Here is an 18,441-nt window from a genome sequence, read left to right on the forward strand (position 1 = left end):
ATGTTTTTTTTTAAAAAAAGGTCCTTTTTGTTTCTTAATCTGGAGGAAAAAGTCTTCATCCTTTTTTATGTCTGGAAACTGATGAAGTACACATCAGTCATTGGGCGCAAATTTAGTCATTTTTCTTGTTTTAATTAAAAGGAAAGAAAGGACTAATTTTACTAAGTGTTCTGGTTGCCTCTCCACCAGCCTTGTAAAGCTCAATAAAAAATTTACCAGGATTAAATGCAAGTTTAAATGCCTTTTTATCCAAAGATGCGCAGTTATTATCTCAAACAAGTCAGGGAGATTGGTCAGGTATAATCTCCCCCTCCTGAATCCATGCTGGTTACTGTTTACCAGGTTATTACTGTACAGATATTTATTATGATTGATTTTATTATCTTATGCAGGCTGGAGGTGAGACCAATTTATAATTACCCAGAGGTGGCTACATTCAGTTTGATTGATTTTAACAAGCTTGTTTTGTAGCTGAAGAGCCAATGGGAATTGGGGGGAAATTATCTAGTGGCTGGAATCATACCTAGCACAAAGGAAGATGGTTGTGGTTGTTGGAGGCCAATTATTTCAGTCCTAGGACATCATTGCAGGAGTTCCTCAGGGTAGTGTCCTTGACCCAACCATCTTCAGCTGCTTCATCAATGACCTTCCTTCCATCATAAGGTCAGAAGTGGAGATGTTCGCTGATGATTGCACAATATTCAGCACCATTTGCAACTCCTCCAATACGGAACCAGTCTTTGTCCATATGCAGCGCAACCTGGACAACATTCAGGCTTGGGCTGGTAAGTAGCAGGTAACATTCCTGTCACACAAGTGTCAGGCAATGAACATCTCCAACAAGTGAGAACCTATCCATCTCATCTGAACATTCAAGGTCATTACTATTGCTGAATCTCCCACCATCAACATGCAGGGGATTACCATTGATTACATAAATACTATGGCTACAACAGTTTTTAGAGGTTGGGAATTTTGCATTGATTAACTCACCTCCTGTCACCTCAAAGTTTTTCAGCCACCTACAAGCACAAGTCGGGAATGTGATGGAATACGCTCCACTTGTCTGAATGAGCGTGGCCCCAACAGCACTACGCCATCAGGACAAAGTAGCCCACTTGATTGCACCCCATCCTCCACCTTAAACATTCACTCCCTCTACCACTGACATGGAGTGGCAACAGTATGCGCTATACACAAGATGCACTGCAGCAACTCGGCAAGTCTCCTTCGACAGCACCTTCCACCTAGAAGGACAAGGGCAGCAAACGCATGGGAGCACCACCAGCTGAAATTTCCCCTCTAAGCCACACACCATTCCAACTTGGAACTATGTTGCCATTCCTTCACTTGCTGGAACTCCCTTCCCAACAGCACTGTGGCTGGACCTACACCAGATGGACTGCAGCGGTTCAAGAAGGCGGCTCACTGGCCTCTTCTCAAGGGCAATTAGGGATGGGCAACAAACACTGGCTGAGCCAACAATGTCCACATCATGTGAAAGAATTAAAAAAAAAACTTGTGAAATGGCAAAAAAAATTAAGCCACTTTAAAGTAATGTTGATTAGATTGGGTTATTGACAATTATTCTCACTTATAGTTAGCCAGCCATAAACAGGAATCTGTTGTCCCAATTTATTTAGCTACTGAAAAACTTTAACGATGATGAGCAAACATTTGGAAGGATAACAAATGCTGTCCCTGCTGTTGAATAATTTCCTGTAAATCAGTTTTGAGAATGATTTGTTTGGGGTTACTACTTTGAGAGTATATCCCACTTCTTCATCACAATACAAGAATCTTTTCATTGCTGGAGTACAGAATGAAAAGCCACATTAGCAAAGCTCCACAGCATTTTCTCATTAAGATTCCAGCCCCTGTGTAGAACTCTTTGTTACTGTTTATTGAAAAATCTAAGTGTTTTTAGAAAAGGGCTGAGTTGGGTGCGTGTGCTTTGCAGTAAGTGCAAGGACTGAGCAGTGGGCATCTTTTCAGTCTGCCCAGAGCAGTCAGCTTCGATTTAATGAGTGTGCTATTTGCAACATATTTGACGAGGAGCTGCTCAAGTTCCTGCATGTTTCTTCATGTATTTTACAAATTTTTTTTCTTCAAAGAATTTCCACATCCATATTTGTTTAGAAGATGAAATACGTTTTTATTTTCTAATCGAATGCGGAGAGTGAGTAAAACAATTAGACAAGGGGTATGAATAACAATGTACTTATTGTACAGCCACTCACCATAACACTGCAATTAGATATTGTCTCCAAAGGCTTTTTGCTGATGGTGGTAGTGGATTTTGTTGCATCCTTCAATTGTGTTCTCAAATAACATAGGTACATTTTGCTTACTTTTTAAAACGTATTCATTCATGTGATGTGGGTGTCACTGGCAGGGCCAGCATCTGTTGCCCTCAAATGGAGTGCCTTGCAAGGCCATTTCAGAGGGCAGGTTAACTGCATTGCTGTGGAGTCACATGTTGGACAGACCCAGTAAGGATGGCAGATTTCCTTCCCTGAAGGAAGGATATTGGTGAACCAGATGGGTTTTTGTTTCATGGTCACCATTACTGATAATTCCAGATTTATTAATTGAATCCAAATTCCAATAGTAGCCGTGGTGGGATTTGAACCTGTGTCTTCAGGCCATTAGCGTGTGCCTCTGGATTACCAGGCTAGTGACATTACCATTGCACCACCAGCTCCCACTTGTTTATTGTATGTGTGTGTGGTGCCTTCAGTATTTTTGAGTGCCTCCAGAAAGTTTTTTATCTTTCTGCACAGCTGAACTTTGGTGCCTGCTTTCGCTCAACAATGCCTTGGCCTCCCCACGATCCCACCCACAGTCAGGTTCGATGTGAGCTTATTGAGTTTTTGGTTCATAGAAAAGTAAATTGAATTGTGGAATGTGATCCCAAACACAAATAAGTATCCCGAAGTTCAAATTTATATCAATATGATTGACGCATTCAGTCGCTTTCATGCTGTGGCTATAGTTGCTGCGGGTTTTCAGTTGTATATTATTTTTTTGAGTTGGCAGCTTTATTGAAGTTAATTGTCAGCTTTTCTAGGTCTTGTAGGTTTGATTGAATACGTTTCCTCAAATACGTGGGCCTGAATCTTGCATTCCGAGTTCGGGCACACGCATGTGAAATTGTGGGAAAAGATGTCGGGCACGTGTCTGACGTGATCACGCACACGTGCAACATTGAGGCTGGTGGGTGCACACACGGGAGTCGGAGCAGCGCCCGCTGACAATTAAAGAGTCAATTAAGGCCATTAAAAAGCCTATTGACCATGATTTTCCATTGCCCCTGCGATTTGTAGCTTGTCACATGGGCAAAACGGATTAGCGGAGTTCACGTTTCAATTATTTCCTCATTCGCGGGAGGTATAAAAGGCCCCAGAGCAGCAGCACTTTCTCTGTCACTGCCAGTCCTTTGCTGTGTGAGTACAGAGCTGTCCCAGAGTTTCTTGGCAACTCATTCGATTGTCAAGTCTGCCTTTCTGTATCTCAGGTCTTCATCTTCCCTGGAAGGTTCCTCTGAGTGTTGCAGCACAGAGCTCCTTCATTTTCAAGGCACTGCTCCCCTGCCTCCCATCTAATGGGGGTGCTGGTGGAACCTCCTCTGAAGAGGAGGAGAGAGGCAGGAGGGAGAGGAGGCCAAGTGGCCGCAGGCAGCATCCCAGGGTCAGACCTTTAAGAGGAGAGGAACGGGCTCAGTTGGTACAGGACCAGCAGGGAGGCCAAAGCAGGAGGGCACACCGAAGATGTCACTACCCAGTGTCTCGAGTGTTCAGGCAGCACTCCAACTACCTCCAGATGTCCGAGGTCCAGTGCCGCCTCTCCAGGGACACAGTGACAATATGTCACATGATAGGTCCGGAAATCACCTCCAACTGCGCGGGTGGACACCCCATGCCGGTGGCTTTGAAGGTCACAGTGACCCTCAGCTTCTGCCTCTGGCTCTTTTCAGGGCTCAATGGGGGATCTGTGCGGTGTTTCTCAATCAGCTGCACACAGTTGTGTCAAGCCCGTTACTGATGATATCTTCAGACACGTCCACACATTCATCCACTTCCGGACAGACAAGCCGAGCCTGGTGGAGTGAGCATGAGGCTTCACTGTGATGGCTGAGTTCCCCCACACTCACGTAGCCATCAAGGCACCAGCAGGTGAGCCTGGAGTTTTCATAAACAGAAGGGGGTTCCACTCAATGAATGTTCAAATCGTCTATGACCACAGGACACTGATGCTCCAAGTTTGTGTCCGTTACCCTGGGAGCTCAGACGATGCTTACGTCTTGCAGCACTCACAGGTACCAAGGCTGTTCATGGCTCCTGCATGAGTGGATGGATGGCCCCTGGGTGACAAGGGCTATCCCTGGAAGAGGTGGCTGATGAGCCCTCTCTGTTACCCAAGAACTGAGGCCGAGGAGAGTTACAACAGGAGTCATGCCTCCACAAGGGCAGTGGTGGTAGGACCATTGGGCTGCTGAAGATGTGCTTCAGATGCCTGGCCCGATCAGGGTGAGTATCGCAGTATCTTCCAGAGTGTGTCTCCCTCATAGCCGTCACGTGCTGCACTCTGCACAACCTGGCTCTGGCAAGGGGGGACCCACTGGAGGCTGAGAAAAGCGAGGCAGCTCCACAGGCCATGGAGGATGACTCAAGTGATGGCTCAGAGGAAGAGCCTGAGGAGGCGCAAGGTGAGGACCTCGAGGCAGAGGACAGGAACCCTCATGGAGACAGGGACATCAGAGATGCTTTGATCCAGCGAACTTTCTGCTGGGCATCCAATATACCGATGCCTCGTCAAGCCAAGGGCACTGTCTCCTTTGCTAATAACCAATAAATGAGAACCCAACCCAGTACGCCAGCTCCACACAACACCATACTTTTACAAGACTGTGCTACATCTGGCAGCTATTCAAACCATCCAGCAAACTCAGCCCATTTAAATCAAATAAATGTTTATGTTACTTCACATGAACAAAGAACAAAGTGTCCATCCCTAAACCAAGAGTCAAAATAATTAATGCAAAAAATGTCACCCATGACACACACCTGCTGGGCTCAAGGTGCCTTCAACTCACGTCTGTGGGAGCTGTGTCTTGGTGCCCGCGCACTCCCCGTCCCCCCTCGCTGACAGTGGTGTTGGAGGCAGTTGCTGACTCTGCTGTCCTGGTGGCCCTGATGACCTTGACAGTCGTCTTCTGGCCGCCTGAGCCAGAGCTGGCTCCACCTGGGAGGGTGCATCCAGCCCCATAGCTGGGCACGACATCATCAGATGCAGTGGCCACTGGCAGAGGGGTGGAGGAGCTGGTGCCCATGTCCAGAGCGCCCTGAGAGAAGCCCATAGAAACGACAGGCAGCTCGTCTGCCAGTGTGAGGTGTGTTTGCATCTCCCTGCTCACCTTCGATGGACGGGGATCTAGCAGTGAGACTAGGTGCCTCATCCACTTCTCATACTGGCAGTGACCTCCTGAGGTCATTGTCTGTGTAAGGACTTGCAGGTCCGAATGCCAGGAACCCCTGAGTCTGCTCCTGAAACTGCCTCTCCATGAGGGTCGCTGCTCTTTCAATGGAGGAGGCTGTGCGCTCGGTGTTAAAGGTGAACGAAGAACTCTTGCTCCACATGGGCTCCTCCATGACGGAGATAGTGATGCACAGACTTTCATGGATCTCAGCCAGTTCTCCCCAACCATCCTGCTGGACATCCAGCATCTGTTGTCTGATGGGCCACTCCAGAGACTTGTCATCTGCCTCGGACTCAGCTTGGTCCTGGTCTCCAGCTGCGCTCCCACTGTCAGCTCCCTGGGACCTCTCTGCCCCTGACAGCTCCTCAAGCTGTGATGTGCCCTCACCCCTGTGAATTACCCGCAGAGCCAAATACCTAATGTCCACTGACGTGTGAGTATCTGCGCTGGTGCCTGGTTCAGAGAGATGGTGTGACGTTGGTACAGGTGTGATGTCTGAGCTCAATGGGGGGTCCTCAGTGTCGCAGTAGCTCCTGTGGATGGTGTATCTGCAGGAGGAAGGCAAAAGATCAGTACATTCAATCATCAAAGTCACTCTGCATGCTGGGCGGGCCGAGGAGAGAGTGGAGACCTGCTGCATGGTACCATTTCCATTGGCGCTTCAGTGGGCTCTCTGGCTACGACAGTTCAGTTTCTGATGAGAGGAGCCACTGCAGACACATCTGTCACCTGCACTCTTCATCCGAGACCCTGCCTCACCGTGACCGGAGGAGTGAGCTGGCCGGTGGCGTTCCAGCTCCAGTGCATCGCTCGTGCTTAGTGAGGAGGCACAGATTTGGCTCCTCCACCTGTTCTGCGGCGCTCCGCGGTGTTATGACTCCTCCTGACAGGGAAAAATAGAAAGCCTCATTCCGGCTCCGTCTCCCTGAAGGTTCTTTCCTGGTTCCCGACCGCCCTCCCACCCAGGCATTAAGTGGGCCATGTCACTGTGGCACATCTCACCCTGCAATGCACTGAGGCCTATCGTGCTGACATCCCAGCCTTGGCAGGGCAGGCTTAAGTTCCAGTTGGCATACACGCTCTTAGACCCCTGAACATTCTGAGCAATGGGCACCTGACTAAAGTTCCCCGAACAGGCCCGTGCCATCTCTGCTCTTACCCTTGCTGACCACAGCCGATCATTGAACCTTTTGTGGCACTGAAGCCAAGTTGTTCCCACTGACCTGGGCGGCGACCTCTGTCCAGGCCTTCGTGGTCAGGTGGAGCGGCCTTCTCTTGCTGTCACTGGGCACTAGGACATGCTGCCTGGCGCTGACCTCCTTGACCACCACTCCCGGGCACTCATCTGAGAAACGGGGGGGTGGGGGGGCAAGAGTGCCCACCCAACTTGCCCTCAGTCCTTCCATGATCACCAGGTGCTGAGGCCATGTCTATACGCCAGGACATTTGTTGGATTGATTCCAAACAGCTCCCTCAGCCTCCCCCACAACTCCTGGCAGCCATCAGGGAGCTGCCTCTTCTGTTTATGGAAAGCCCTGCCGAGTCCCCATTCCGACGCGCTCCCACCTCCGCAGGTGGCAAACACATCCGATGGTCGCCTTTCACCCTGGGCAGACCTTAACTGGCCACCCAGCTTAAGATTGCATTCACTGTGCAAACTCAGCCGGGAGCGGGTTTTACATCTGCTTCCAGCCACACTAATGTCGGGCACACCTCAAGGGTAAAATTCAGGCCATGAACAGACAAAAATAATTTGTTGTGTGGAGGGTGGAAAGAGGGTTATAAGCTCAGAAATATTGTTCCAAAGTCATACAGTCATTATAAAAATTCTATTGCAATCTTGCCGTGTACCTGGATTTAAAGGGTGTTCAGAAAGATACCATTAATATTTCATTTTATATACTGCAGCTACTTCTTGCCAAATTCAGGACAGTCTTGTGTAAATAACTGGCAGACAAAGTGACTGAAGCAATGAGAAATAGAACAGCATACAGCAATGTTTAAACTTTGGGTTTGGCCAGATGAGTCATGCTGATCCCTTTTGCAGCCCTTTATTTGTGTGTATATGTTTTATCTTCTGTATGTTCATGTATTCATCCTTCTGAATCTGTTTGAATATATTTAATAGATATACATGTTCCCCTGGGTGTGATTATGTTTCTCTGTGTGTTGTTTTATGCATGTATATATTATTCCTCCTTGTTTGTGTGTATGTTTGTATTAGGAAGTGAATGGAACATCATGTTTAAAGCAAAATAAAACTGGGATATTACACAAGTAGTGCTCTAAAATTAAATAATATAGACAAGCTTTGCAAGGTTCATGGTAATGAGTACATTTTTAAAATAATGGTGAACTGTATTAATTACCCTTTTCCCAGACTGTTATGAATCTGGCTGGAGCTCTTGTGTAGCACCTAGGTTGTTGGCATTTTTTCTAATGAAGTTGAAATGCAGGAATTCAGCATTGTACTGTTAACGCTGACGCAGTTTGAATGTGAATGAGTCCAGATGATCTATTTTGCTGAGAGCAGAAGTTTATCTGACTGTAGAATCCTCTTTATGTAGGTTTGAACCTAAGGGTAAATTCACTAATCCTGAGCCTTGGACAGGGAGCTGCACCGAGATCACACCGAGCACCAATTCTCTGACCTGTGCTTTCTTCAAGCATGGCACTCTTCTGGGAACACATGATTTGCCAATTGACCCTCATATGTATAACTATGGATTTTATAGTGCACCTACTTAACTAATTCTCAATTCTATACCACATCACTGGGGCATTGATTCATTTTGGTAGGAAGAAGGAGCTGGATTATTCAACCCAGTGGGAAGGATGTCAAGGACTTAGAGTGTGTGCAGAGAGGATTTACTAGAATGGCCTTGTGGGGATGAAAGACGTCAGTGATGTGGAGAGGCTAGAGGAACTGAGATAGTTGTACTTAGAGGAGAGAAGATCAAGAGGAGATTTGACATAGATATTCAAATCAAGAAGGGTTTTGATAGAGTACATAAGGAGAAACAGTTTCCAGTGGTAGAAGGACCAGTGACCAGAGGACACAGATTAAGTTAATTGACGAAAATACAGAGGTGACCTGAGGAAAAAACATTTACATTGATTTGTTATGATCTGGTGTGCACTGCTTGGGAAGTGGTGGAAATAGGTTCAGTAATTTTCAAAAAGCAATTGGATAAATACTTGAAGGAGAAAAAAAATCGCTGGGCTTTTTTTTTTAGAAAGAACAGGGAAATGAGACTAAATGGATAATTCTTTCAAACAGCAGACACAGGCAAAATTGACCGAATGTGATGTATCATCCCACAAGGTAATGGCAAAGCATGCTCAAGGCATGCTAAGGCCACAAGGCCTTAGTATGGAGCTTTCTTCCACTCAGTAGATCAAACGTTTCCTAAGTCCTGACCCAGTGGTGTTCTGCAGGTTTGTTTTTATGCACAGTAACTGCGAATATTTTTTTTTTCCTCGTCTTTGCTTGTTGTGAACCTTCTTTTGTTGCTCGAAATGAGAATCTGTCATTCCAAAGTGAATTAATGCTGAGTCTAAGGCCTGTTTTCTGTTGTCTGAATGCAAAATCCTGAGTAGTCTAACATGTTGCACCAAAGCAAGTGTAGATACAGGAACATTATTTTAATTCAATGTGTTTTTGAGTTTTTTTTTGAAAAGTATACTTTATTCATAAAATATCTGGAAGAACATCCCAAATCATTTCAAAATCACCATCACGAAAGTACAGAGATAAAAACAAAAAAACTGTGGATGCTGGAAATCCAAAACAAAAACAGAATTACCTGGAAAAACTCAGCAGATCTGGCAGCATCAGCGGAGAAGAAAAGAGTTGACGTTTCGAGTCCTCATGACCCTTACAAAAACAGAATTACCTGGAAAAACTCAGCAGGTCTGGCAGCATCGGCGGAGAAGAAAAGAGTTGACGTTTCGAGTCCTCATGACCCTTACAAAAACAGAATTACCTGGAAAAACTCAGCAGGTCTGGCAGCATCGGCGGAGAAGAAAAGAGTTGACGTTTCGAGTCCTCATGACCCTTACAAAAACAGAATTACCTGGAAAAACTCAGCAGGTCTGGCAGCATCGGCGGAGAAGAAATGAGTTGACGTTTCGAGTCCTCATGACCCTTCTGTCGATGCTGCCAGACATGCTGAGTTTTTCCAGGTAATTCTGTTTTTGTATTACAAAAGTACAATCAGGTTGAACTTTTACAACATGTATCACGAGGTGCATCAATACAATCAATGAATATTACAATCATTTGCAGACATTCATTTTGAGCTGTACAGCCTGAGGGGCTCTCAACAGTTCCCAGCCCCTTGGTGCCCTATGGCAGAAAGGTCTTAGATAGCGACCCTTCCCCATTGCGCCTTTTTGAGTTCTTAGTATGTTAAAATTAACATTCCAATTCAAAATGTATTAAAAGCACCTGTGCCAACTTTTTTTCAATGACAATATCCTTTAGGTGATGCTGTGTTAATGGTTTTCAGTATATTGAACAAGTCTGTCAGGTGACTTGTGCAACACCATGGGGGTAATTTTGTGGTGAGAGTGTGGTTTTTTAAAAAAAAGCCTGGTTTCATTTGCATGCTCTGGCCACCAGATGGTACCACAGAGCACTTCCTCTTTTCTGCATCCCCTCAGCCTTGATGGACTTCTGGCCTACAAGAAAAGTGCTTGACTTTTCTGCAAAATTTGACATTTTTAAATGTATATTTTAACCATAAACTGTATAAATATCAGTTTGTTATAGTCAATGCTTCACCTCAGTCCTCTTTCAAAATTGATGTTCTGGCCTCTCTCTGCCACTGGTCAGTCAAAAGCCCAGCCAATGTTGCTCCTGCTGCCACTCCCTGCTCCCTCCCGCTGAATGCATTGATTTATTCTCAGCCAGTACAATGGCTGCTTCCCCATGCACACCCCCAACAAACCCCCACTGTTTCTTTGTGTCACTCGTTACAGCAATGCAGTCACTTTCCGCGCACTTTAGCCCTGCTCTGAGGTCCTTTGGAGGTCTTTGATTCTCCTCCCTTGGGACTCTTAATCTCCTCTGAACATAGCAACAGTAGTAGACCATTTAACCCCTTGAGCATGCTTTGCCATTCAATGAGGGATCTTATAATGTTCTACCATAACCTCACTCCTCCATGAGCCTCTTACCCTGCTCTAGTTTCTCTACCTTCTCCCTTGCCCTCACTGGACCTTTTCTCTACTCTCCTCAGCAGCCTCCAACCCACTTTACCTTTCCCATTTTTCTCTCTTCTGGCCTCTATCACGGCAGTCCTCCACTGGCTGCATACAATTCCCACCCCCTAACCTTGCTTGACCTTATAGACTGCATTGAATCTTGATTTCTATGCATCACCTTCAGAGATTGGTTAGTGTACAGCCAGGCCAGCAAGGGATGAGTAGAAGGCATTACTTAATCTTTGTGTTTCTCTGTCATGCTAGCTTAGCTGGACATTATCCCATTTTGTTTAACCAGTTTTAAAAGTTGTGTGGAGGAGTCTGAAAGCAATATGTACCTGCCAGCCTACACAGTGGCATGGCTGATTGCTGGAAGTCTTCCGACTAGGCACTTTACAGCCTTTCGGACTGAATATTGAATTCAACAACTTTAGATTTTGAACTCCCTCCTCCATTCTCACCCCCTTTCTGTTTCTTCCCCTTTCCTTTTGTTTTTCCCAATAATTTATATAGATTTTTCTTTTCCCACCTATTTCCATTATTTTTAAATCTTTTATGCCCTGCTAGTCTTTCCACCCCACCCCCACTAGAGCTGTACCTGCCATCCATTCTTAATTAGCACATTTGTTTAGATAATATCACCACCTTCAACGCCTGTGTCCCTTTGTTCTCTTGTCTGTGACATATTTTGATTATCTGCTCCCATCACTGCTTGCTTGACCCTACAACCACACCCCCCCTCCACTTCTCTCCCCCCACCCAACCCCCCCACATCACCCCCCCCCCCCCCCCCCCACCTTAAACCAGCTTATATTTCACCCCTCTCCTTGGATTCACTCAGTTCTGTTGAAGGGTCATGAGGACTCAAAACATCAACTTTTTTCTTCTCCGCCGATGCTGCCAGACCAGCTGAGTTTTTCCAGGTAATTCTGTTTTTGTTTTGGATTTCCAGCATCCACAGTTTTTTTGTTTTTATCTCTCTTGTTCATTGCCCAGTAAGTGTAGGGATCCCTCCAAGGCAAACACCACCACTGGCACTGGTTAGGGTCCATTGTTGTGTCAATGTCAGGATTGTTCATTCCCCATTATGCATTCACCCAGTGATTGGAAACTGGCTGGTATGTGGGAGTTTATCGTTATGTATTAAATGATATTGAGATATTTAGTATTAAATGTATTACTCGTTAATTAGTCTATTTGAACAGTTCTAAATCTGTTACGTTTCTTTCAGGTGGTCTCTGGTGAATTCAGTGAAGACAGTGAGGTTTATAATTTCACACTGCACGCTGGTGATGAACTGACACTGATGGGCCACGCTGAGATCCTCTGTGCCAAGACTGTGAAAGAAAAATCCCGCTTCAACACAATACTGCGGAAACTGGGCAAGACGAGTACGCTCAGCAAACAGGTCAAGGGCAAGATGCCGTGCCTCATCTGCATGAACCACAGGACCAACGAGAGCCTAAGCCTCCCCTTCCAGTGCCGAGGGAAGTTTAGCACTCGCAGCCCCCTTGAGCTACAGATGCAAGAAGGGGAGCATACCATCCGCAGTATCATAGAAAAGGTTCGGTTGCCGGTTAATGTCACCGTACCTTCTCGTCCACCCCGCAACTCCTACGACCTTCACTGCATCCGTGAAGGGCATCGCTACAAACTTGTCAGCATTATATCAAAGACCGTAGTCTTGTGCTGCCTCATTCGCAAGGACGACATTATCCCTTTGCACTTCCTGCTGCTCTCGGACATGCCCAGGTTTGTGCTGCCGGAGGGGCTGATACGAGGCAACCCTCTGTACGAGAAGTTGGTGCAAGAAATAACTCTGTTCAGCCAGGAGCATTTCAATGCCGATGAGTACTCAAAGGCAGTCCGAGAGGTTAAGACGGACTTTACTGATGACTGCACAAGTCCCAGGAGAATCAGGGTTTGCTTGCAGGGATATACCACCAATTCACTGAATTATGCCCGAGATGAACTAACGCAATCGTTTCAGAGGCTGTCCGTGTGTGCTTTCAGTGGTGCTATGTTGCACAGCAACGGGGAGGTTACCTTTCAGAGTTGCAGGGACTCCATGGGGGAGCAGCAGCTCATGCCGCACGAATTACTGACTCCGCCCGAGGTGGTCGATGTGGACAGAGAGTACGTGATACCTGATTGGGCTGAAAATTACTTCAGGGCTCAGGAGCAGCCTGAGATTCCTTACGAGGAGCTGTGGACCAATCAAAGTCCAGACAGTTCAAAGGATCCCTGCAGCGTGGGGCCAGAGGGTGAGAATAAAACACAGCAGAGTTCCATCTCCTTCTACCCTCATTCTGCTGCGCCCCCAGATGAGGACCCTGCTCTTTCGGCACATTTGGCTGTGTTGCAAATGGGAGAATCCAGAATGCCAAGTCCACCCCCTGTACCTCCAAAATCAGAAGCTGTGAGTATCATAGCAAATGGATCCAGTGTAAGTTCTTTTTTTTTTAGTGTTTTAACCGCAAGGGATAAATTGTGGGATGGTGCATTGTGATTCAACACACTGTGCCAAGGGATAATAATAAAGGATGGGTTCACACCAGCAATTCTCAAATACTAGGTACCCTGCCTAAATCGAGCTGGAAGCACCAAGTGGAGATGTCGGTGTAGGCTTTATGGATTCGTCCCCTTAACATGGAGCCTTGCACGCTGGGGATATGTATCTACATTCCAAACACAGAAGTCAGTGGTCTGCGTGGGATTTTATGTTCCATTAAAATTAATGGACCAAAGAGCCTGCAATGCTCACTGGTTTCTTCTCAAGGATGTACGCCTGGCTCTTGAAACTCTGGTTGCTCCTCCTCATAGACTGCCAGCAAATCACAGCCCAGTTGCTGAGTAGATCAACAAGCTTCATTTCTGACAGGGGCCAGTCAATTGAATTACTGACTTCATTTAGACCACAGACTTTAGAGTATTTTCAGAATTAGTCAATACTATATACTGTAATAAATGCTGTTTTATCAACCCCCCCCCACCCCCAGCACTTTTGGCAGCAATTTATGAACAGTGGCAAATAAATAGATTCTAATCTTGCAGTGTGGCTTAAAATTATGCCATGAGTGACTAATACATTTATAAGAAGTGTTTCTGCCCATTATTTTAGGGTGTTAACCCGTTTAAAATATTGAACTGAGAATTTTTGAACAAATGTTAAAATTTACTACTGTTATCACACAGTCCAATTTCAACCCATTGATGTTTTCAACTACTGACTAGAATTAATCAATTTGATGAATAAAAGTTATTTACTTTGCATAAATAGGACAATCATAGATGCTTTTATCTTTGGGGACTTCACTATTCTCTACATTCATGTTGTCTGAAATGTCCCGCTCTCAATACTATAAAAATGATAAAAGTGTCTTCTTGGAGAAACATTTCGCTGAGTTTTTCAAATTGTTGGTGTAGCACCCAGTGAAAAACATGTTATTACAGTCTGTGAAACAGTTTGGAGTATTTTATAAACATTTCAGTTAGAATATTATTTTTGGCAAAGTAGCCAATTGTAATTGTAGCCAAGACTGATCTGTCCATCTCCAAACAGCCCTCATCACCCCTCCCCCCCCACCCACACACAAACACACACACAACACACACACACACACACACACAGACATACACACACACACACATACACACACGTTTTTCAGCAATCATAGTCTGCAGTGAAAATTATACCTAAGTTTTCCTGTTCCTTCTTCAGGAGTTCATAATAATTCTTCATACATATGTCCTTGGACAATTACAGCACAGCATTTGCACCAAGCTAAGTTTTATATAGGCAGAATTATGAATGTTTTCTTCTGAGTAATAAGGCCCTAATTTAACAAAAGAGTTCATATTAGGCCATAAACTACACGTAGTTTATGAGGGTATCTGAAATCTGACATTGCAGTCTTTACCAAGTGTAGCAATATTTAAATATTGCTAGAGCAAGCCTCAGTAAAATAATTAGCATGCTATCAGTAATCATGACAATTAGGGCTCTTCATAATTTGCATAACTGCTTTGATATTTGGGAAACTGAAAAAGAACAATCCAGAAACTTAAGTTTATAACTGATCAACAATTGACAGATGACCTTTTTTATAACAACTTACAAATAAACATCTGAATTGCATCAATAAGTAGATCTAGTGAGATGGTGATGCTCTATTTAACATCATTGACACTACTCCACATCTGTTTAATTTGGATTTTCTACTTGCTACTTTGTTTGGCTTCCTATTAAAGAGCAAAGCTATAGAGGCAACTGTGAATAATTATTGTAATAAGCTACTGTACAAATTTTAAGAGCATTGGGGCAGTACATGTAACTAAAGCAATATGAAACCAACAGCACAGTTTCAGGCTCACAGCTCTAAGGGGAGAGGAAATGATGCCATAGTGGTAATGTCACTTGACTATTAATACAGAGGCCCAGCCTCATGCTCTGGGGTTTAAATCCCACCAGTTAGTTGGCAGCTAGTTGAATTTAAATTTAATTAATAAATTTGAAATTGAAAGCTCATCTCAGTGATGGTGACCATGAAACTGTTATCTACAGTTGATTCGTGAAAGAATAAAGGAACAAAAGGATACAGGTTCAAAGCACAGACCAGGGCTGATTTTCATACCAACTATATTCTGTGTCCATAGCATATAATGGTCAAGGAAAAGGATTGATGATCTGGATCATTTATTGCACATCACATTTATTTCCACTGGGCCTGAAGATGGCTGTAAGGAGGTTGTAGCAGTTCCACACTTCGAGTACTTTATTTGCTGTAAAGCATTTTGGAATGAACTAAAGACATGAAAGACACACAAATGCAACATCTTTCTTTTGATTACCACCTGATATAGGCAATCATGTGACAGTGTAATAATGATAGGAAAAATTACACTGTTATGCCTTCTGTGCCTTTTTACAGCTAATACACCAATGCGATGTCACTTCCTAAACTCACGCGTTATAAATATGGCATTAAATTACTAAATTACATAAAAGATCACTTAAAGGGACAGCCAGCAATTTTATAATAGTTGTGATTCAAATTTAATTTTTTAAATTATGGATGAATTGTTCAAACCATTTTTTTACTTCTAATCAACTGTATGTAAAAATGTTGGTGTTCTTGGGGGTTACTCCTTGTTACTCCTGCTGGATTGTTTCACACAAAGGGGATCTCTATGGGAATCCCTCTATTTTTTGTTACTCGGAGGAAGCAGGGAAGAGGAGGAAGTAATAGGCATAAGGGTTAGAAATAAAGGAATAGTTCTCTTTTCTCCATTAACTTTCCAACGTCAACTAATAAAAACAGTTTATCTGAACTTTTCTGATAACAGTGGTTGGGATGGCTTAGTGCCAAAGTTATGCTGCAAACTGTTCTCCAGCTAAACTCCAGTGCAAGCTTAGCCTTATCAGTATGAACCTCTTTTCAGCCCTGAGCTAATTATTTTTGACAGTAGCTCTTTCCAGGCTAGTGCACAGAACATCAGTCCGCAGTCAACAGAGACATTAAGCAGGGCAAGCATCTTCATTATTTTTCTTGTAGACAATCTGTGATGGTATAAGAGCCTTGGGTTTTTTTATTATGGCTGGATTCCCCAAGTCCAGGATATCATTGATTATACACACACACACACAGCCTGACACGCTCCTACAAACAATAGTGGGACATTCATAAACCAAAAGACTGTTCGTATGTATGTTCATAACTATTATTATTCTGACAATGTGCAGATAATCTGTGACCATCTGCTTTGAAAGATGCAGGGAAATTCCTGTTTCTTCAGCATCGATCACTATATCTTTAGTTTAAGGTAATTTGCCATTCCATCCCTTATTTGACTTGCAAAGAACAGTGCATACTTGGTTTTAGAGGACTGAGGCTAACCCCTCCAGCTGTGATTCAAGACACCTGGACAGTTGCCCTGTGCAGCTGCTGAGCACAGGTACAGAGAGGGGTATGCATTTATATGTGAGCCATCATCCAGTATACCATTGGCGCTGTGATGTAAAGATTTCAGTGTCTTTGGTTTGGACGTGTTCAGCACTGGCCAAAGTGTCAGGAATCATTTATGTTTGCTGTGCAATTGGTAAGTCCTTATCAAGAAACTGGCATGTGCCACCTAGAACAATAGGGCACCAATCATCACCAATGTAAAGTCGTTCAGAAACTGAGTAGCCAAAGAATTCAGCAGCACTAGTACCTTAGACTGCATCTCATATGTTTTATGTCTTCATATCTGCTCATATGTTTTCACCAACAGTCCTTCTGGAAGAAGTCACCACCAACTATATTCACGCAGCAGTCTATATACTTATCAGCTATAACACTCCTTTCACCTACATATATATTTCCCAGGGCCATTTAAACATTTTGGATGCAGCTACTGAAGTGTTACCATGCTTTATCATCTGAAACATGGTGTGTCTCTGACCCTAGTGCTGCTACCATGGATCTCACCCTTCCTAACAATCTGAGTCTACTGCCTGATCTTGTGCATAGTGCTATCCTATCTGTGGGAGCTTCCAAGGTTGTGGATAATGGTGAACCTGGGAGATGTTACTGGAATTGAATTAGTTTGACATCACTAGCCAAGGCCCAGGATGGTCCAAGGGCACAGCAAATCCACAGCAGCAGCGGTAGTCCATCCCAGCTTTCTGACATTTTATTTGTTCTTTGGGATCTGAGCATCACTCAGGTCAGCATTTATTGACAGTCCCTAATTTCCCTCATGAGCATAGTAAAACATTAGATGAAAGTAGTAAAATGGAGTGATGTGTTACCATTGCAAGGCACAATGTCTTGCATTGCCATTTTAGGCTTGGGCTCCATGTCATCATGCCCAACATTCGATAAATCAGTAACAGACCCCGCCACTTGTCTGTCCGCTATCTAAAAAGGAACTGACAGTACAACTCAAGGTCTATATAACTGGAACCTGAGCATTTGTGATGGATAATAAGTTTGACGTTATAGCCACCATTATGGGTTACTCCGTCTGGAACTGAAGCTGAACCTCTGAATATGGGAGTACTCAATTTTTAAAAAAAAGATTCAAGCAGCTGTCTCCATAAGGAAACTATGGGGGGCACCTACAGCTTTTTTCCAAGGGTGACCCAGCATTCCTTGGCCTGGGTCTCTTCACTTGGACGTCCTGATCCCTTGGTGGGGCATTGGTGCAGGTGGATCTGATTTGCCCCTGCTCGTCTCTGACATGCCCAAGACCGAGATAGATAGGTTCTTGATTGGTAAGGGGGATCAAAGGTTACGGGGAGAAGGCGGGAGAATGGGGTTGAGAAACTTATCAGCCATGATTGAATGGCGGAGCAGACTCGATGGGCTAATTTCTGCTCCTATGTCTTATTGAAACGGGATCCCCCTGAATCCATGATCTTCGACAAGGTCAGCAGCAGAGCTTTGGACAGGGACATCTTGGTACCAATGTTCCATAGATTTACAGCATCCCAAGTCCTGCTGTGACTCCCAGTGTGCTGCTGATTCCCAGAGCCTCTTGAGGCTTACCGGTAAATGAATTGAGTCAGATTAATTCTTTACGGACATTGTGATGTCAACATGTCACATGTGCATTATCTTTAAAATGGTGTATCAATGGACCTATCACCGCCCCAGTTTCTCCTCCCATTGCAGCATAACTTCTTTATGACTAACTTCTGGGGCAGAATTTTCCTGTTGGCATGTGGGGGTGGGCCCCGCATGTCTGCGTCTAAAATGACGCGTGGTGAT

At 44.6% G+C, this 18,441-nt stretch overlaps 1 protein-coding gene across 1 annotated transcript in view; it reads left to right on the forward strand.

Annotated features, from left to right (window-relative positions):
• gareml (GRB2 associated, regulator of MAPK1-like) overlaps positions 1 to 18,441 on the forward strand; it is a 183,697-nt gene that overhangs the window by 135,684 nt on the left and 29,572 nt on the right. The window contains exon 4 of the mRNA XM_041187258.1: positions 11,919 to 13,133. Within this exon, the coding sequence (XP_041043192.1) occupies positions 11,919 to 13,133 (1,215 nt within the window). The remainder of the gene's footprint in view (positions 1 to 11,918; positions 13,134 to 18,441) is intronic.

This window comes from Carcharodon carcharias, chromosome 5, assembly GCF_017639515.1.
Source record: "Carcharodon carcharias isolate sCarCar2 chromosome 5, sCarCar2.pri, whole genome shotgun sequence".
NCBI classification, from domain to species: domain Eukaryota; kingdom Metazoa; phylum Chordata; class Chondrichthyes; order Lamniformes; family Lamnidae; genus Carcharodon; species Carcharodon carcharias.